Here is a 21565-nt window from a genome sequence, read left to right as displayed (position 1 = left end):
GGTTCTATAATTCCCTCCTCCAGTAATCGCTTGGTTTCTGAAGTGATGAAATTCATGTCAGCAGTGGTATATCGCCGCGATTTGATCGCTATCGGTTTGCAGACCGGCGACAAGTTAGCGAACAGCTGGGGGACGTCACCTCCGCGGTGGTCAGCGCATTTAAAATTAGACGAGGCTTGCTTCCTCCAAAGGGTATTTCGACGCTCGTGTGCTGCTTGAGGACATTATGACCCAGAATTACGTCTGCGCACAAATCACGAAAGCACCAGCACCTTTACATCCCGATGCGTGTACCCTTTTACGTCCAATTCAACATTGCAGTACCCTCGTACGCGGGATTGTAGTGAGGTGGCGGCCATGCATACCGTATTGTCAGTCGGGTGGATTACCCATTTCCTGCCCTTCACTAGCGAGCTGTTGACGAAACTTTCAGAGCTACCGGTATCAACCAGAGCCTCAGCCATATGCCCGTTAATTCGCACGTTGATGATAGCCTTGGATAGATTCCCCGGAGAGGCTGCAGTCAATTTATTTTGCGAGTAGAGAGCCGCAGAAGTGGGTTTATTCCTCCTTAGAGTAGATTTACATACCCTGGCATAATGCCCTTTCTTGTCGCAATTCATGCATGTGGCATCTCTGGCTGGACATTTTTGACGAGGATGCCTTTTGTACCCACAAAAGAAGCATTTACCGACCGGAGCAGTTGCTGAGGAGTTTGACGAGGTCTGGGTATCCGGCTCCTCGGGTGTTTCTCCATCCCTCATGTCTGGCTGTGTCTGTGCCAGTGGGGTTCCTTGGGTTCCCATCGTAGCAGCGTTCATGAGCAGCATTGGTGTCCCAAATGACTCAGATTGCTGCTGAGCCGTATCCATCGCTCGAGCCTGATCGACTACCTTGTCAAGAGTGGGTTGCGCTTTCTCTAGTAAGCGTTGCCGTATGTGGGCTGATCTGAGTCCTTGGATGAATGCCTCCCGTGTCGCTTCCTTTCGGTGTTCCTCGGCGCTTACGGCCCGGAAGCTGCCGTCTTTTCCCAGCTGATTCAGAGCTTGCAGGAACTGATCGATTGTCTCCCCGGCTGCTTGCTTGCGTGTGTTGAGAAGATGTCGTATGTATACCTCGTTCTTGGGCTTCACGTAGAGCGCCTGCAGTACGTCAATCGCTGCTTCGTAAGTGTCGCACCCCGAGAAGAGCCTGTACACGCTGGGCGAGACATGATTCACGAGAGCGGCAAATTTGTCAGCTCCCTCCGCGATGATGGTCAGATAGTGTGAGAAGGAGCAGAACCAATGTGACCATTTCATTTCTGCGTCAGTCGTGTTTGGGTCTGCGTCGAACCTCTCTGGTTTGTAGATCTTGTCCATCTTTGGTTGAGAGAGCCGAGAAAATCAAATGGAATAAATTGAAATGAGAGCGAGAGATGAACCTTCAGAGTTTAGGCTTTATTCCATTTGATTGGAGCCGCTTCTGTGGACACACCAGGAAATACAGGTTCAGCTAGGAGTACATAAGCAGAAACGTATACATGTGCAGTTAACCATTGCAGACTAATCCGCGTAAGCGCGGAGTTCGATATAATCTCCATTCTCACCAGTCAATGAGCACCTTCAGTTAACGAGCATCAAGTGGACAGCCGATGTCAATAGCAATGCCCCGGGGACAATCACTCGTGCCGCAGAGAGACATCCCCTTATACGCGAGACGCACAACATGTGATCCCGCGTCATGTCCCTTGATTCACGTTAATTCACCACACCCATTACTTGCTCCTGGCATCACGTTGGCCATTTTGTGTCGGTGTAATTGTGCAAACACCATGAAGGCGTTCAGGGATCTCTTGGTGCGCTCCTCACGTTGGCGTATCGGTGGCATCTCGATCTGCTCAACGACGAGGATAAAATCAATTATGAAAGCAAGGTGAAGTGAGAGGGGGATGTGCGGGTTCAATTTGATTCAGGTTCCTCCATGCGGGGACATCATGATCATTTCCATCACATTATAACACGAGGACATTTCAATGATAATATTCGAACGTCCTCCACTGAACAAATTTGTTTTACTGTCAGTAGTTTATCCGTGATGCAGTGAAAACATATTGATGGTAATGAGAATATTCATGTGAACTTGTTGATTACGGATATCAACCAGGTGTGTTTGGAGTACCTTGATCTCCTCCATTCATAACTCTCTCAATCACCTCCTCTCTCCTCCTCCTTGTTTGGTCTCCTATCACAACACTCATTTGCTTCCTTTCCTTCTTATCTCTCAATTATATTTGACGAGATCTCAGAAAACGCTGCTTGGACGAAACGCACAGCCTCAAAGGTTGAGAACTTCACTTGTTTGTGTGGTTGCCAGGGCAACAATGAGGTGCACTGACGCAACAAGCATCGTGATGCCGAAGTTCAAACCGGTTGATAATGATAATACAAGTTCCTTTTTGGGGAATTTGAAGGCAGGATCAGCCTGTACAATGTTTGGATTGCTCGATCTCCCTAAATGTATCTTTAAATGATGAGTGTTGGCAAGGAAGCAGCACGGATAATTTCTAAAGTGTTTGCCATGACACAGCCAGGGTTTGAACCGCTCACCTCCCAGACTCGGACCAATTACACCACTGAGTATGATGAAAATTTTCATGTTTTCAGGAGTGGGATTCAGACCTGGGGTGTGCTTGAACGCACCCCCGAAATGAAGAGCAGGTTCGGGAACGAAATTTTATTTAATTATTTGTGTGGACTATGGCGGACCAAGATGAGCTGCTCCAGGTGGACTTTGGTACAACAATTTTCGAAACATCCATGTCGCAGGATGGCAGCTTTCAGGGAGATCTTTCCCTGGAGGAATAGCAAGAGATAACTACAGGGGCAAAAGCGACTCATGATGTTCGGGGACCCCCACTGCCAACTTGACGTGGAGCTTCCCTGGGAATCCACACCGCATCGTCGCAGATCGGCCTCACCAAAGCCACTGGATACGAACCAGTTTATGGAAATAATGAAACAGGTGATGGAACGTTTGGAACTCGGACAAGACAAAATGAGCATTGAAATGAAGGAGGAGATGAAGGCAGGTCAGAAGGACATGGAGGTGGAGTTGGTGCAGGTAAAGGGTGATATGCAACGGATGGATCGGAGGATGGCAGACGAGATCAAGGTAATGTGGGAGGAAATGAACGAGGAAAGGAGAAAGAACGAGGCCTGTGTGAGGGACGCACAGCGTGAAATGGCGGCTGGTCAGGCCAAGGGCAACTTAGGGGAAACCCTGGGGCCAGCGCCATGACGGGTAACGGGAGAGCAGGCTTGAGGGAGAACGTACAAAGCCGGAACACGAGTCAGTTGGCAATTTATTTATGGAGCCGGATCGTGAGAATATATTTACAAACAAAACAAACAACAGAAATGGGAAGAGAGGAGATTGGGGCACGTGCGGTGAGGGATTCGTGCAGGGAACGCATGACCCCACAGGGATGCACCTTCGTGCGGCGGGAGCTGTTGGAGTTCCCTGATCAGGAGGTGGAGTCGGCAATTGCCTAAGACAAGTACGTACTGCCCAACGGTACAGGTGGTGAACATGGGGTTCATGAGGAACCTCTCCATGGGGGGTGTGTGTGTTTTGTTTCTGTGTGTGAGGAGGCACGTGTGCATTGTGAAAGTCCTGCCGTTGCGCCATCCGAACTCACACCTGAGCCGGCGGCACGGGTCGAGGTGGTGGTGCACGGGTCGAGGTGCGGTCGTCCAGCGAGCCGGATGCCGAATCGTAATTCGAGCCGGAACGGAACGAGCCGATCGGAGGGATTTTGCAGAGGGCGCTGCATGTTGGAGCATGCATGGCTGCCGCCCATTGCAGAGACAGAGTGATTGTAAATACACCTGTCAGGTGTTGTATCGAACCTGGCGGTGAAAAAGAAAACGCTGCCAGTTGGGTGCGTTTCACCGCCCCGGTAATCACTCCAGAGAGGGACGGGGAAACAAGGTAAATTTGGGGGTCAACAGGATCCCATGTGAGCCTTGGAGGAAAGGAGCTGGGGGTTAGAAAAATCCCCGCGGTGTTCCCGCTCTAATTGGGGGATGAGCGGAGCACCGTGCACTGCAGGCTCGGGGTCACGTGGGGACCCGGGTTGTGTACACAAACACCGTGGAGCGTGCGAGGATGTTCCGAGCTTGGAAGCCAGCGTGATGCGTGGTGCACGGCATGTGCCGTGCGTGGGCCGTGCTGAAAGCACGTCCGAGGTGGACGTGTCCACTGCGGTTGCGGGTGGGGGCTCACGGAACGTATCCCCGGAAAAGGCACCGCAGGAGGTTCGCGGCACGAGTGACAAGGAATGAAAGAGAAACTGAACAACAACAACAACAAAACAAAGGCAGAGGGTGAGGGAGAGAAAAACTAATAACCTGGAAAGGAAGGAGTGTACCTTGGGAGAGTTGGGGGAGAAAAGATCTGTGTAGGGATGACCTGAGGTTGTGGTGAACCGCTGTCTTGAAGCCTTGAAGGAAAGGATGGGATTGAACCGATTGAGGAAGTTGGTTGGCCAGATGAGAGAAAACAGGATGAAATGAGTGGAGGTGAGAAGTGAACCTGAATTTTGGATGTTTTACCAGAATTGGGTTACTGGAAGAAAACTGCACCCTTCAGAAACCTGAGGGGGACAGGGCAAGAAAAGAGCGGAGGGTGCAAGACCAAAAAGAGGCAGTATAAGACAGAGAGGACACCAACCTGTCTGGGATGTGAAAGTGAGGTCCAGAGACTCGACTTCATTGCCAGAGATTCCAATGATTTTGAGGGTCATGGTTTCCACAGCTTAATAAGTGCTCGGTATGAAACAGATGCATCATTCCAAATGGGAGAGCAGTACTCCAATACTCCATAAAACGCACTCCATGAGAGTACCTCCTGTGCAGTCCACCTGATAGTGGTCTCCTTGGGTTAAGATGAGGTGGTCCCTTCAGGTGGGTGACTGGAATGTCCTATCCCGAAGAGAGGATGATTACATGTCTGTTATGATCTGAGTTCAAACGTTTGAACATCGGTATTGCAGCACTCTCTGAGGTTCAGAGACTGGATCATGGTGAGATCATGGCAGCTGGTTCCACCTACGATTGGTCTGGTCACTCTGATTGTTACCATGCCCAAGGAGTTGCTGCAGCTGTGTCCAATAAGCTGACTCCAATGATAATTGAGGTAACTCCGGTCAAAGAGCGTATTATGAGACTCAGGTTTCATCACTACTTGGTTGTCGTTGCCCTGGTCTCTTTGGATGTTCGAACTGAGGCACGTGATCTCACTGTGCTGAATGCTCGAAGGATGCCCATTCGACGTCACGCTTGTGTCTGTGGTTGATCAGTGCTCCAGGCGAGATACTCGTCTCGTCTTGGGGGATTTCAATGAATCGACTGGAACTGAAAGGGATGGTTAAGAGACGTATGTTGGTCCGTTTGTTTCTGGAACTGGGAACCAGAATAGCACGGAGTTCTTTGACTTTGCAAGAACTCATGGAATTGGGGTGGCTGGTTCATGGTTTCAGCACCCACAGGCTCATCGCTGGACTTGGTATTCCAACGCTGGTGGTGTGCCAAAGGAGATTGACAATGTGATCATTGATGGTCCCTGGATGATGATCCAGAACTACAGGGTCTTCTGGAGTGCTCAGTTCCTCAACACTGACAACAGGCTTGTGGTAGCAACTCTGAAGTTGCACCTCAAATCCGGGAGAATGGAACCATCCCAGCCTCGGCTGGGTGTTGGCAAGCTCAATAAAGAGAGGGTCACTGAAGAGTTTGAGAACAGGCTGAGTGGGGATTTGGGGGGGGGGGTTTGGGTGCTTTGGGGAATCCTGAGGAGTTGCGGAGTGCCTTCAAGATTACCATACTTGATGTTGCCGGTGGATTTCTTGGAACTCACCTGAAGGTGAAGAAGAATATTGTGTCTCATCGGACAGTGGAGACCATTGACCAGTCGCAGGGCCAGGCTTAATGGCAGAGATGAGCTGTTAAGGGAGTTGATGTATAAAACTGTATGCATGCTGAGGGTGGACAAGGAGACCTATATGTGACAGAGTATAGCATCACCTGTGGACAGGTGATTCTTGTCCTGCTTACAGGATAATTCGCGTTTCACGTTCCCTCGGTGTACTGCAGTTCGAGCAGAGGGTGGTGGGCTCTTGACAGAGGATTCTGAAGTGAACACCCGCTGGGCCGGTTGCTTTGAGCGGCTGTACCAGGCTGATCCCCCAGCTGTTGAGTTGGATGTTGGTGATGTTATTATCCCTGTTGCTGACCCTCCAATCAACTGTGGTCTACCTTCGTTTGTGGAAACACAGGCTGTGCTGAACCGGTTCAAATGGGGTAAATTGCCTGGAGGTCTTTGCTTGAGCACCATCACCCAGAGCAGTCAGGCTTTGCACCAAAGAGTTCAACGATTGACCGTATCCTTGCCATTTTTGTCCTCACCAAACATCGACGAGAGTTTCGGCAGGGGCTGCTTGCAGCCTGTGTTGATCTCTGTGAAGCGTTTGATCCAGTGAATCGGGATTCCTCCTGGAGAATTCTTGGTCTTCATGGGTGCCACCAAAACGTCTCTGATTTCTGATCGACACTCTGGTACTGAGAGTTCTGTGAGATGTGGTGATACCATCTCTGACTTGTTTCCAGTTGCGACTGGAGTTCATCAGGGGTGTGTACTGGACCCCACACTTTTCAGTGCTTGCGTGGATGAGATTTTACGAAGGATGTTGGAGAGATCAAGCTGCAGTGCATCGTTTGGGAATGTCAAGATCTCTGACATTGATTTTGCAGATGATGCATTCATCTTCACTGAGACTAGAGATATCATTTTGGGGGCTCTCGAGGTGCTGAATGAGGAGTTGGAGCTGCTGGGATTGCGGGTTCCCTGGGTCAAAACTAAGATCCAGGCTTTCAATGACATCTTCGATGCTGCTATCTTGTCTGTTCCTGTTTGTGGTGAGGATGTTGAGATCACGGAGAGATTCACCTACCTCGGCAGTGATATTCATGTCTCTGCCAGCTGTGAGCCAGAGGTCAATCGATGTCTGGGTCGGGCCTGGGGAGTCATGGATTCACTGTATCATGGTGTGTGGCAATGCCAGTACCTGTACGGGAGGATGAAAGTCTGAGTCTTCAGTTCCTTGGTGCTTCCAGTGTTGCTCTACAGATGCGAGAGTTGGACTCCGACCAGGAGTGCAGGAGAGATGGAAACTCAATTCGTTTGGTACCGGGTCTCTTCCGAGAATCCTTGGCTATCGCTGGTCTGACGTTGTGTCCAGCGAGCGGTTGCTGAGAGAGACTCAAATGAGATTTGTTACCTGCATAATCCGTGATCGTCAGCTGCAGCTGTATGGACATGTGACTCGTTTTCTTGACGCTGATCCTGCTCACCAGATTCTCTCAGCGAAGGAGCCTCGTCAGTGGAGGAGGCCAATAGGCTGACCACGTGCCTCGTGGTTGCAGCAGATTGATCAACATCTCAAGATGATGGGGATGGCCTGATGGAGGTCCCTGGAGTACCAGCAGAAAGTGGATGCAGCAACATGCTGTTTTGGCACATACTCCCATCCCTGACCTGATCTGGGTGATGAAGATTGTGGTCAAGTTCGTGTGTGTAGTTTTGGAGAAGTTCCAAGTGTTTACATATAGCCTAACTGACTCATGGACACCACATAATGGTTTTTCCTCACCTGGACAATTTTTGTTCCAGGTGAGCTAAAAATGGCTGGCATAATCTCCACCAAATATTACAAACGACCTGGAGTACCTCGGGTAAAGTGATGACAGACCCCCCCCCCACCCCCTCCATTCGCGATGAGGGTCAGGAGCTGACTGATGATTTCCACTTTTATGTCCGAACAAATCCACACCAAATATAACATCTGTCATGGTTGCTCACCGAAGGAGAAGAAAAAGAGGTGCGATAGAAAGGATACCTGGTGCAAGGAAGTGAAGAGATTGGGTGGGGGGGGGGGTTTGGGGGTTCCCATCTCCCATGGTCGGGGAATTTTAACCTTATTTTTACATGCAGTCACTCCTTTGTGAGAAATTAAAGTCGAATAATCATGATAATGTCTTGATTTAAGTTTTGCACTGCAGAGGAAAAAAGTACTCACGATTTAAAATAATTCATAACAAAGTGGGCGTTTCAGGAGGTGTTGTACATTGCAAAGCTTTGGGGTTTTTGGCCTCTTGGTGGTTACCTTTTCATTGCTACCTTACCCCACATCCCAATATTCACCTCATCGTGGCCTTGAGTCTCAAAACGGCCTTCAAGGCCAACATACCTTCACTTAAAACCTTGTCGAGATTCTAATGTGAGTACCCCCTAAATTTGGCGTCTCTTGGTGCTTCGGTTCATGAGTGAAAGAACAACAAACAGTTGAAATTTTTTCAAGATTTGTAATCCCCACCGAGCCATTTTCATAATAAATATTTTGGACACCATTCCTTTGACTTGTACATGATATGATTTGAAAGGAGAAGAGATTTTAGGTTAACTTTATTCACAGGAATTAAATATAACAAAATTCACAATCAAAAAACTCATCAAGGTGGAACTCGTACACTGGGTTATCGAGGTACAACTCGTACACTGGGTTATCGAGGTACAACTCGTACACTGGGTTATCGAGGTACAACTCGTACACTGGGTTATCGAGGTACAACTCGTACAGTGGGTTATCGAGGTACAACTCGTACACTGGGTTATCGAGGTGCAACTCGTACAGTGGGTTATCGAGGTGCAACTCGTACACTGGGTCATCAAGGTACAACTCCTCCACTGGGTCTGAGCTGAAGGATGCGAGGAGAACAAAAAAGGTGAAAGACAATGTTGGAGTGTAAATGTGTTTGTACAGTGATGAAGTACAGTGATTAAATCAGGTCATGGAAGGTTTAAGTACCTGTACTTCTGGAGACTGATGTTTATTTTTTTAAATCTTGGATCATCTGTCTGCAAGAGTCTGATATTTCATCCTACATTCCTGGAGCTTGTACGACGGAGTGATGATTGATCCACTGCCAAATATCACATCTTCTTCTCCAGTGGCCGTTACTGAAACTTCTTCCTCCACACACACATCAACAAAAGGAAGTCAAAATCCCTCAATGGCATTGTCATCATCATCTCCATCATTATCATACCTTCCAACACAATCCTGGAAATATTATATCCTATCAATTGTTTTCTGCATCTCAGTTAAATTCTCTTCTTTCTTTAATCTTCAATTTCACGTTTTTATTTTCTTCATCACAAACTCCCGCTGGATTTTTCAAACAATTAATTTTAATGATCATCCAGGTGTACGCCATGACTTTGATACGGATACATTAACACTCACGCCAGACTTCTACCAACTGGAAGATTTGTTTGCTGCTTCTCTGGATTCGAGTTCAGCAAAATATTTGTTTGTCCTCAACACTTCTGAGGCACAGACAAAATGGGACATGATGCACATGAAGAACATGTAATTCAGACAAAGTTTGGAATAATTCGTGATGTAAGACAAGAATTTTGGCAACTTACGTTCCAACCGCTGGGAAGATTTCAGGTGAGCAGGAAGGAGCACCACTTCTGAGGGGTCTTTGGAAAAAAAACAACAGAAATATGAAAGATTAAATACATTGATATCTTCATCAGTTTGATAACTTGTTCAGAAAAGGCCACAGAAGGAAATGCATGGAACAGGTAATCGATGAAAAGGTGAATCAGGTGATCTCATCCAACCGAAGGGAGTTAAAGTTCTTGTTTTATATTCTGCATGAGGATGACCATGTTCATAAGTTACCTTCCCACGAAAAGTATCATTACAATTATCTCCACAATTAAGGATATTCTTCTTCATCGAAGGAAGTATTCACAGGAATGTCTGTGAAAGACAAAGTAACAAAATTTATTTCAACTTCATGTTTTGCCCTTGGGGTTGGTTGTGTTTTTGATCTTGGGGTTGGTTGTGTTTGCACCCAGTGTGTTCACCCCACCTGTCAAAAGGTAATGAAAAGTTCTTACCTGTTGAAGGTCTTGCATGGCACATGGCTTCTGTTGTTGCTGTCCGTCATCACGGTGAGGTTTCCGTTCAGGAGGTAGCCAATGAACAATGTAAGTCGGTGATGAATTCCTTTTCATCAACAATAAGACCCCACCATGGTTTTCTGCAGCTTTGGTGCCTTCACGATAAAAGTTCAGGTTCCTGTTCTTATTCAATGTAAAATATCCATCAGGAGTGAAATCCTGTCATTGTCTGTACTTTCAAAAAAGGTTTTGGTTTCGGCTCCGATGTGATCTCAGGTACAATCACTTGTTTGGAAGAGACTGTGCGTTGAAGGAAATTGTTTTCAACAGAATATACTCTGTCTTTCTTTTAAAGTGTGCAGCAAGAGGAGACTGTATTATGTGAGATGGGAGATGAGGAGGAATGGTCGTGATTGACGGAGATGAGGAGGGATGGTCATCATTTACGGAAATGAGGTTCACCCTTGGGCTTCTTCAGGAGGACGACTTTGTCTCCTTTAATGGTGTATCGCCCGTTTGGATCACTTTCTCTCTTTTTGTCAAGATCACTCAACAGCATCTCCAGTGTTTCTCTTTGGAGCTGAGTGTAGTCTGGAGTGATGAAAATGTTTTTTGTCCAGAGAGAGGGATCCTTCAAATTCCGTATCTTTTATTGTTCGTAAGAACCTGATTCCGATCAGACTCGCATCTGAAAACAACTTTCATGGGTCTGAAGATGTTCTCAACATATCTTCCAATGCGGAAAGTCCGTTCAGGTTTGATCTCCAGGTTCATGGCTTTTATTAATTTTGCCACAGCCTCCTTGTCATGTTCACCTTTTCCCTCCTTCACTCCACGGAACATGAGGTTGTTCTTGCGCCTTTCAATTTCCGCTCGTTCATCCTTGAGAAACTCAGACTGAGAAGAATGGTGGGTCTCCCGTTTGGACGGCAGTCGATGAACATCGTGCTGTTTCTGATGATGTAACTTGTCTGCACATTGAGGCTTCGGTTGTTGTTGTTGGAGGGCAACACTGTACAGTTGTCGTTGCTCCAGCCCATCATCAATGTGAGGCTTCGGTTCAGTCGTCGGCAGCAAATCAACATTGTCCTGTTTCTGCTGTCGCTGCTCCAGCCCATCATTCGTTCCAAGCACTTCTTCCTCGTTTTTCTCATCAAGCTTTCCTGCATTTTGTACTTTGTTCTCTCTTTCCAAGACCTTCTTCTCCCTCAACTCCACGTTATTTTTCCTATCCCTCATCTCTCGTTCTCTTTCCATTAACATGAACTCTTTCAGTTTCCATCTAATTTCACATTGTTTTTGTTCTTCCCGGTGCTCTCTCTCTCTAAGACGAGTCTCTTCGTCCAATTTAAGCAGCCGGTACTCTCCATCTTTAAACTCCTCTCCTTGTTGGTGCATACGAAGCTGCCGTTTCTTTATCTCCTCATCTTTCCCATTCATGAATACTTCAAACACACCTTGTCGCTCCATCTCCTGTTCTTTACTTATCTGCAGGTATCGCTCCTGCTGCTGCACTCGTTTCTTCCAGTTGTCAATCTCGAACATTCTGTGTTCTACAAACAGCATTTTCTGATCAAGTTCTTTATTTTTGCGTTTTTCCCACATTCGGACTTGGAATCGCTCCTTTGCTCGTGTGGATTCTTCTCTCTTTCTCATCCTGAGCTCTTCTTCATTTTTCCTCTCCTGTTCATTCATTTTTCTCTGTTCTTCTTCATTTTTCTTCCTCTGCTGTTCCTCCTCTCCTCTCTTCCGGTCCTCTTTCTCCTTTATCCATAATTCTTTTTCCAATTTCCGTTGCACATCCTTTTCCATCAACTCGTGTTCCATTTTCTGCACAAACTTCTCTCTTTCTAAGAGATTTCTTTCAGTTTCGACCATCAGAGCCTCATATTCCTGAAGTTTTTCTTCCTCTGCTCGTAAAACCTTTTCTTTCTCTTTTTGATATTCCTCTTCCTCTTTTTCTTTGTCACCAATGTTCTGTTTTGCTCTGAACTCCATTTTGTCAGTGATTTCCAGAACCTCCTTTCCCTCTCCTTTCTCAATTTCAGGGTGTTCGGTTTCCCGAATCTCCGTTACCAATGGTGGATCATCTTTTGATTCATTTTTCCGTTTCACTTTACATCGACATCGTAAACTGCAACAAAACAAACAAACATTCTCAGTTCAAGGTAAAATAAAGTATGACATCACATGTGAAGTATTGAACACATGGTTTTGTGAAACATAAACAAACATGTTCCACGAGTGTTACAGTTCTGGAGGAAACGGAATATGGAACTTGCAGATATAACTTGAACAATGTCTGAAGGAACGGTGTGGAACGATGAATCACACTTGATTATTTGAAGAATCTCATGTAATAGTGGAGCACGTTATGAACTTTAACATTTGTTTTGCGAAAGGAGGAAATTGTGACTTTATTGTAAATTATGTCTGACTTTGCTGGAATTCCATTGGTTACATTTTTTCATGACATCATTTGGTGGACATCTTGGATTTAAAAATATCCATTTCAGAATTACTTTGTCGCACAACTTCGACATTGACCAACAAACTATTCCTTGGAAATCAACACTTAGTTGGTGAGTTTTAGTTTATATTCACAAGAAACTTGTGTCACATGTGTGGGACATTATTCATATCATCACGTACTGGATATAAAAAAAATTAAATGACTTCACTTGTTCATCACAGATTAAGATAATGGTAAATGGACTTTGTAGAATATTCACCATGGATCAAATTATCAAAGAAAGAGCTGCAAGAAAAACTGTCACTCAGTAACTACAAAGAGTTTTGAGGAAACTGTTTGTTAAAATTTAACAAAATACGGAGGCCAATGAGGAACAAGCATTTGATGAATTGGGAAATGTACTGGGTACACATTTAATAATAAAATCAATCTGAATGGAAAGGAAATCATCGTATGGAATCTATCCATGTCTTATCCTTCGTTATTTCAGCCTGATTGTTATTACAAAAACAAAAATCTCATTGTTCTTTCACTTGAATAATCATCAACTTCTCATGTTTCATGAGATGATGGCATCTCCCAAAAAGCTCCCGTTCACCAAACCAACGACAGATTTTAAACTCTTCTTGTATTTCCACACAGGTACTGGTGAAAAGCTTGTTGATACTCAATACAGAACCTTCAAGGAATCAACATTTGAAACTTTTCTCAAGTGTGTCCAGAAAAAGACAGATTATTACAATCCAGAATTTATGTGATTTGGACAAAGGCTGATCGGAATCACAGCAAACGAGCTTCAAGCTAAGAAAGATACTTGAGACAGAGATTGACATTAAAAAACCGAGTCACCTGGATAGAGATGAAAGAAGAAGAAGATACAAACTTGCTGTTGCTTCACAAGACACAACTTCACTGACAGAGGACAACCCAGTGCTTCAGAATCTATTAAGCAGACTCGTTTGATCAGTACAATGTTTGTCAAATCACAATGTGTATTTTGTCAACCAACCACAGATGAGGAAGAGCCAAAAGTCCATGAAAAACTCCAGAAGGGCCAATTCCTGGTAACATGGGAGAAAACAATCCAAGAAATTGTAAACAACCATGGATATGATGCCTGGAAAGTTCGGCTTGCCGACGTGCTGTCTTCTGGAAATTTACTGTCTCGTGACATTCTGTACCAACACACGTCCCGCTTCACAAAAAAACTGGGAAAAGTATATTCAGCGTCCATGTTGTGAAGCTAAATCACTTGAAATCATCCAGCCTCCAGTGAGTGTTGAATTTACTGCCACAGACAGAGTTCTTCAGTGTTCTACAAGACCACGTAGATGAGGGGCAGTATATCGACATTGCTGAACTGCAGAAGTGCAGATTTTTCATGAATTACAAGACAGAGTTTGTTGGAACTTTCCCAGGATTTTTTGACCTCCAGGTTACTGAATACACAACTATAATTACAAATAGTTTAACCTAATTGAAGGCTTACCAAAGTTATACTCGACCTGTAAATGACCAATGAGGTATTTACACCAAATTTAACTTTGATTAATACAGCAAAAGTGGGTTTGTTCATCACAACCATTTTGAAATCCAAGATGGTCACCATCCATCACTTCAAGAAAATTAAAATTGTGTGTTTTTAACTTCTTGGCATGATAAATGTGGGTATTGCCACGAAAACAGACTTCATATGACATCACAGCCTGAGTTATAATGAAATTTGGTGGAACATGGTGGCCATTTTGAAATCCAAGATGGCCCCAAAATAGTGAATGAAAAACATTGTCACCAATGGATTTTTGACACCTTGTCATCTACTCCAGCAATAAAACAAGATATTCCATATTTGGTAAAATAAAATTCAAGTCCATGTAATCCATCATAACATCAAACACAGTAACCTCGTTTCAAATATCTGACTGATCTTGTTCCCTCGTGGATGAAGACTTGATAAATATTGATGAATAAGTCACTTGTGTTCTTTACCAGTGAATGCAGAGCTTTCTTTTGGGGCTCCCCTTCTTGTTGAACCAACGTGACGGATCAAATGTGATTAAAACATAAAACAAAAGGAAGGAAATCGTGACAAACGTGACGTCGCGAACCACAGACATCCCTCCATCCTCAACAGCATCATTCTGGATAACCTATGGAAATGGACAAGGGCAGGGGAAGGAGGAATGTTTATTTCATTTAAAATTAAAATAAACAATATTTTTTACAATTATTTTGCAAAATCCACAAGTTCATGACAAAACAACAACATGATCTTGAAATTTTTCAGAATACAAACACAATGGGTCATGGAATGTTCGAGAGTTTATCGTTTGTACTCCGCTTACAGAGTGTGGGTTTGCACGAGGATTTGCACAAGAAAAAAAGTACCGTTAGGCAGTACCAGTGGAAGTACAGACCTGCCTCGGTGAATATGAGGTTCAGGTGTTGAAGAAACTGTTGAACTGGGTGATGATGAGAGAGGAGATTCCAAGGACACGGAGGGAAATCATTCTGGGACCATTATTTAATATTCCACTAAGTAGATGTATGTATTTTAGATTGGAAAATACCACCTGTCACTTTACTGATGGGAATACAATGAGAAGGATGAAAAATTACGGGGAGAGGGGGTGGAGGGGGAGAAAGGAGGGAGAGGAGAGAGAGGGAGAGGGAGAGGGAGAGGGAGAGGGAGAGGGAGAGGGAGAGGGAGAGGGAGACAGAGACAGACAGGGGTATGGGAGGAGGGTGGATGGGACAGAGAGAGGGGTCGGGGAAGTCAGCAGAGAGAAGATGTCTTTGCTTTACGGGCAAAACAAACACTAACACACACACACATACACACACACACACACACACACACACACACACACACACACACACACACACACGATTGGCCATTATCGCCAATTTTACTGTTATTGGTTGATTGAAGTTCGTGTGATGACCGACTACATCACGTCCGGTATACAAACCCCAAACCTTGAGGAGTTTTGAGCCTTGTTTGGGGGAATTTAAATAAACAAATTATATAAACAATGTTACATTCTCGACGTTTCAAGATGATGAATTTACTTGTGATGTTATAAAAAGTAAAGTCGGCTCCATGGATGTAAATCTGTGTATTCACATTATGGTCCCTTTTCTGTCACGTGGTGTTTCTTGTCACCAATCACTTGGTGAATTGAACTAAAACTCGAACTTCGATCGGTGTTCGATGGGACAACCCATCATGTTCTGAACGATCCAACTTGTGAAAGGAACACACCCCTCACCCATGCATCCTTACTCACACACCCTTACTCACACACCCTCACCCATGCACCCTTACTCACACACCCTCACCCATGCACCCTCACTCACACACCCTCACTCACACACCTCACTCACACACCCTCACTCACACACCAACCCCCCATTTTAAATCCTCCGTCCAGACCTGATTTACCAAACTACAAAGAAAGTAACTCCCATGGTGTTTTGTACCTTCCCCGAGTCCAATCCATTGTTATTTCTCACAATCCCCCCTTACCTGTTGTGATGGACGGGACGTTCCACTTCCGAGGACGGTGAACACGAACAGCGCGATGGGAAAAAACATGGCTGCTGCACGGATATCCACGAACTGAAGATGTAACGATACCGCTCTGTCTTTGGAGTTCTCTATTGTCGGAATTGTCATTGTGACGTCACAATGGACTGTGGCCACGCCCCCTTCCCCTCGTTCATATTGTTTTTCAACGCTCAGAACACCTCGACTCTTTCATCCAATCATTTAATAATCCAAAAATAGATATGGTGTCTTTTTCCGAATTGTAATTTATAAAAAAGGTTCTTTTGTGATAAAAGTCGAAATTTTATAATTATATATATTTTTGTTCTGATTAATCTCTTCCGGTGAAAACCACGTGACCCAAGGTTGATGAACAACACGAATCCTTCATGTTTAAAATCTTTTCCACCAATGAGAACAGGATTTAAAACGTTCATTGTGATCAGTTGGGATTCTGATTACAAACATCGTACAACACACGTGTGGTTATTTAATTTATGTTATTCATGATAAACCTTGTTATAAAGGAGTTTACACAATGACTAATGGTTCACCTCGTTATTAGTTTATATCCCTTTGGTGGTTGTGTGAATGAACATTCATGTTTGTGTGTGGACGTGCGTACGTAATAAATAGATAACCTTTGACACAATCACACCCAAGCACCTCGTTCTCTCAACACATCCACGACCCCAGGTGGACCAAGGTGATGTTTCCCCCCAAGTTTGTTGTCTGTGTAATCGAACATTAGTAAATAAGTATCACGTCGTTTGGAAGAGAGAGATCGACTCCGTGTGGAGGGACAGCTCGGGGAAAGATGGCGGCCTCGTCACATGATCACAAAATGATCCGTTTAAAACCACCATGGGGTTCATGAACTCGAGTGTGGGGATTATTCTCTCCCCGGTTGGTGAAGGACGAACGATTGATCCGAGTTGAGCCGCTGAACATTTAAAATGGCGTCCGACATGGTGAGTGGAAGAGAGTCGTTTGTTGTCGTCCTGGTTGTTTAACTAAATAAACAAAATCCACTTCGTTCAATAGTTCTGGTAATGGTGAACTAAATTAATAATTAAATATTGACGTGTTGAGTGTCTCGTGGATGGAGATGTGGAAATACTCGTCAGGAAAGGATCGTCAGGTTGGGACGTGTCGTGATGACGATCTCTCGTTTACCCTGAACTTGCAGCCTTGATTGGTTCTCTGGAAGGATGCAACTGATTGGCTAATATTAGTCACGTGTTTGCTTCATCACAAATATTAGCAAAATAATTAATGAGTGAAAAAGAAATTAATGAACCACGACACGTCTTTGAAACCTTCCCGTTTATTAATTAATACTCAGTGAGGTTCTTCTTCTTCATCATCCCCGTTGCTCCAGTGATCACCCGGACAATTATGGATCTTCAACTTCCAGGATATTTTCACTTCATCACTGAGATCTTGGTGTTTGGTCATTTTCTTGATTTCCTCGTTGCTTCGGCCAAAATTACTGAGAAATGACGTGTGTGTTTGTGTGTGTCTGTGTGTGTGTGTGTGTGTGTGTGTGTGTGTGTGTGTGTGTGTGTGTGTGTGTGTGTGTGTGTGTGTGTTGTGTATGTATACGTGTGTGTGTGTGTGTGTGTGTGTGTGTGTGTGTGTGTGTGTGTGTGTTGTGTATGTATACGTGTGTGTGTCTGTGTGTGTTTGTGTGTGTGTGTGTGTGTGTGTGTGTGTGTGTGTGTGTGTTGTGTATGTATACGTGTGTGTGTCTGTGTGTGTTGTGTATGTATGGTGTTTGTGTGTGTGTGTGTGTGTGTGTGTGTGTGTGTGTGTGTGTGTGTGTATGTATGGTGTTTGTGTGTGTGTGTGTGTGTGTGTGTGGTCAGACATGAAGCATAACATATCATTCTTTTCCTCACCCCACCTATTTTTTACCCTCTCTCTCTCTTTCATGAAATGCAACACTCTCCTCCCACACCTCGGTCTCTCCCTCACACCTCCCTTCCTCCTACCGCGATGAATGGCAACATTTGCTGAGGTGTCAATCTCCCCCCCCCCACCCCCTTCCTCGCTCTTCCCTCCTTCCTCTCCCCCTCCGAACTTCCCCAACCCTCCTTGCTCCTCCTCTCTATCCCTGCCCCCCCCCTCACACCCCTCCCCCCCATCCACGATGAAGAGCAACATTTCCTGAGGCATCAATATCACCCCCCCACCCCCTTCCGAGCTCTTCCCTCCTTCTGAGAATAGTCTGAGAGTTTTTGAGAAAGTAAAAAATCTGCTTTTGAAAAGGAGAAGGTCATAAATGTTTGTGAAGACATGAGAAGGTAAAGAGTTCGAGTTCGGCAGTGGACAGGAAGAAACAAACATCGTCATGTCCCATCCTTGAATTGCCAATGGTCACACAATAATCATGTGATGTTGTGGATTGTCGAGTATTCCTTGGTATCGCTTATGGTGGAGGTACACAAGCAGCAAGTTCTTGTGAGCAGAAATCGAAGTAGAGATGTTGAACCATCAACAATTACGGGGATAGAGCGGGTGGAGAGAAAGCTCGAGATGGGAGAGCAGAGAGAAGGAGGAAAGCTGAAAGAGGGAAGATTGGATCTCAAACCCCGATGCCAAACTCTTTCAAAGGCTTTTGAGATATCAAGGCCAACAACAAAGGATTCCCCAAAGTCTCTCCGAGAAGAGGCCCAGATATTCATAATGTAAGAAAGGAAATCACATGTTGATCTTGCCTTGTGAAAGCCGAATTGACGGTCAGATAGAAGACTGTGATATTCAAGATGATTGAGAAAATGGGAATTGAGAAGATATTCAAAGACTTTGGAAACGGTGGAAATCAGAGCAATCGGACAGGAGTTAGGAGGGTTTGAACGATCACCCTTCTTTAACATCGGCTGTACTTTGGTATGTTCCAGGTAAGAGGTAAAGTTTGGGTTTTTATCAAAAACGAAACAAACGAGCAAGCACGGGTGAAAGTTCTAAAGTACGTTCCTTCAAGACACGGGGAGGAATGCCATCTTGCCCGTAGGCCTTATGTCCAGAAAGAGGAGTATTTTTTGACTGCATGAAAAGAGATTACATGGAGGGATATAGGATTGGTGAGGGAAGCATCAGAGGGAGATGGATTGTTGGAATCATACAGTGTGGAGTTGCAGGAGAAAAGAGAACCAAAAAGAGTTGCTTTGTCAGTTGAAGAGACAGCGATAATATCATCGGAACAGAAAAGCGAAGGAATGGCAGAGCTGCAGAAGTTGTTGGAGATACTTTTTGCGAAGGACCAGAAAGATCTATTAGTGGAAGAGGATGAGAGGATGTCACCTTTCTTTTGATTGAAGGAATGCTTCACCTCACGTATTGTTGTGGTTCCGGGTTTCGGTGGTGATAATGACCACAAGACAGAGCAGTTGGGCCGTCTCTCACCGAACACCCGGAATTGAAGGTCGTAACCCTTGGATAACTCCAAAGGTCATGGGTCCCTTCGCAGATCGTGGACGGCAATATCTACGGCGTGGTGTCGGGTGAATTGTCTCGATCTCCAATACCCCGAAAAAAACCATGCAGTCTCGTTACCGGGGAAACCACACCCTCGGCGTGCTCTGTCGCACAAGGAAAAAGCACTTAACAATTCTACTTACAGGACGGCACCACACACACACACACACACACACACACACACACACACACACACACACACACACACACACACACACACACACACACACACACACACACACACACACACACACACACACACACACACACACACACACACACACACACTAAATAACTGGACCAGTTGGGCACCTTTCCGCCTCGTGCGGTCACACCGACTCCAAACCACCACGGTGGGCCTCAAACCCACGACCTGAAGTCCACGGCCTACGATCGAGACCAAGCCACCATGACCACCACTGTTCGGTCACCACCACCACGGTAAGCCACCGCAAAGGAGCACAGACCGCTCCAACCATGACCACCACTGTCTGCCGTCCTCTCGTATTTTCCTACCACACCTCTTGAGCGATTTCTTCTTTCCCACTCGCCTCCCGATTGGATGAGTGGTTGTCGGGTGACTCGTGGCCACCCCTCATTGGTCGGGCCGAATACTCCATCTGGCTAAGGCGGAGCCAGCCCTGAGGTGATGAGCTTCCTGATTGGACAAGGGGTGGTCCGGTGGGAGGGGCGACGACCACCCTCCCCCCGTGCGTGTCTGAGAACCCAGACGGAACAACCAGGGAGCACCCTATTCTCCATTCACCTTTGTGGTGGGGAGGGGCGATCTCGGGTTGGCTGTCGGGCCGGCCGCCGTTGATTGGACGAGTTCACGGTGGGCGGAGGGAACCTCACCCCTGTACGTGACATGCTGCACATGGGCGATGGATGGCGATGGTGCGAAAACGAAGGAAGATTGAAGATGTAAAAAACCTGACTATAAAAGTAACTCGAAGCGCACACACGTAATTAACCCATCAGACAGAAGGACGGGACCCTGACTATGAACACATACTTATCGAAATTACTGAAATGCGGGGACTACTCTCTGTCTGTGTGCAAATGGCTTCCAGATTCGTGACAATAACACCCTGACCACTCTCGGATGTTATAAACCAAACTAATGTTTCGTTAACCTACCGAACGATGACATTCCTCAGGAAAACCATCCGCACCAGCTGCTGCCAGACAACAGTACCGAATCACGTGGCCCAGCCATGCTTCCTTGCGTTCCATCACATGACTACTGCTGAGAACCATCGGTCGCTGATCATCTCCATGAGACTCTTGTTTGGAACACGATCATGCCGCTTGATGTTGAGTAGGTGTCGCTCGAAAGTTTGGCCGAAGCCATCGAGTCACCTGATGTCAGTTGCCTTCAACGAAAACGTGTTGGCTCCGCACAGTACGCTGCACATGATCAGTGCCTGAGAAAGCTGTGCCTTTGTTTCCCAGCAGACATGGGTGGAACACAGGTATTTACACTGCCGAAGGGTGGATTTGCCCACACCTCTCCTCATTCGCACCAACTTGCCGTCATCTTGAGTGTGGTTGATCGATACATCCGGGTACTTGAAAAATATGATGTGGGGTATATTGATATCAAGCGGGATGTGATCGTTTTATCATCCATTGTTGGCTGCACAACCATGTATTCCTTCTTGTCAGGATGGGTGACTCGCCCACACCCACCTGACGGGTCACCCAGGATAGCAACCATCTCTTCAGCGTCATCACGAGGTCATCGGCGTATCTGATCTCCTTTACGGAGATGACATTTACTTTTGTTGTCCTGAGGTGTGATGTGTGTTCATTCCAGTCCCACATGAATCACTCGGTGTGGGGTCTGAGGAGTAAGAGGGGACAATGGATGGCCTTGTCGCACTCTCACTGGCGTCTCAAACTCGTCCGTCCTCCGGCCTTTCCACCGGAGATGACCATTTGAGTTGATGTGGAGATCCTCAAGCAGTCACATCACATCCTCCTCAATTCCAAACTCCCACAGTTTCCCAAACACTCGTTGTTCCTCCCGCTTACAGCTCCGATGT

General features: G+C 45.7%; 2 protein-coding genes and 1 long non-coding RNA gene across 14 annotated transcripts in view; all 3 read right to left on the bottom strand.

The window, feature by feature from the left end:
* Nucleotides 1-21565, bottom strand: part of LOC147023949 (uncharacterized) — a 57143-nt gene that overhangs the window by 11030 nt on the left and 24548 nt on the right. The gene's annotated exons all lie outside the window — the stretch shown is intronic.
* On the bottom strand, nucleotides 240-1726 carry LOC147023952 (uncharacterized). Its single transcript, XM_085889992.1, has 2 exons — nucleotides 1589-1726; nucleotides 240-1464 (listed from the first exon to the last, which is right to left on the bottom strand). The coding sequence occupies exon 2, from the start codon at nucleotides 1359-1361 to the stop codon at nucleotides 255-257; it is 1107 nt and encodes a 368-aa protein (XP_085746118.1). The 5' UTR covers nucleotides 1362-1464; nucleotides 1589-1726; the 3' UTR covers nucleotides 240-254.
* Nucleotides 8197-21349, bottom strand: LOC147023951 (uncharacterized). 12 transcript variants are annotated; one of them, XM_085890007.1, is made up of 8 exons: nucleotides 16017-17498; nucleotides 14477-14637; nucleotides 10012-12148; nucleotides 9791-9871; nucleotides 9529-9585; nucleotides 9344-9426; nucleotides 8906-9066; nucleotides 8199-8795 (listed from the first exon to the last, which is right to left on the bottom strand). In XM_085890007.1, exons 1-3 carry the CDS (start codon nucleotides 16164-16166, stop codon nucleotides 10648-10650), a joined length of 1812 nt encoding a protein of 603 aa, XP_085746133.1. In that variant the 5' UTR covers nucleotides 16167-17498; the 3' UTR covers nucleotides 8199-8795; nucleotides 8906-9066; nucleotides 9344-9426; nucleotides 9529-9585; nucleotides 9791-9871; nucleotides 10012-10647. The 12 variants fall into 12 exon arrangements, with proteins under 12 accessions (XP_085746134.1, XP_085746132.1, XP_085746130.1 ...); XM_085890009.1 differs by having other exon boundaries at nucleotides 9344-9423; XM_085890006.1 differs by having other exon boundaries at nucleotides 8198-8795; nucleotides 9344-9585.

The sequence above is a fragment of the Eptatretus burgeri genome, chromosome 7 (genome assembly GCF_056783735.1).
Source record: "Eptatretus burgeri isolate ZD-2024b chromosome 7, Ebu_testis_v1, whole genome shotgun sequence".
Lineage (NCBI taxonomy): Eukaryota > Metazoa > Chordata > Myxini > Myxiniformes > Myxinidae > Eptatretus > Eptatretus burgeri.
Note: the sequence above shows the minus strand (reverse complement) of the source record. Positions and strands in the feature narration are given on the sequence as shown.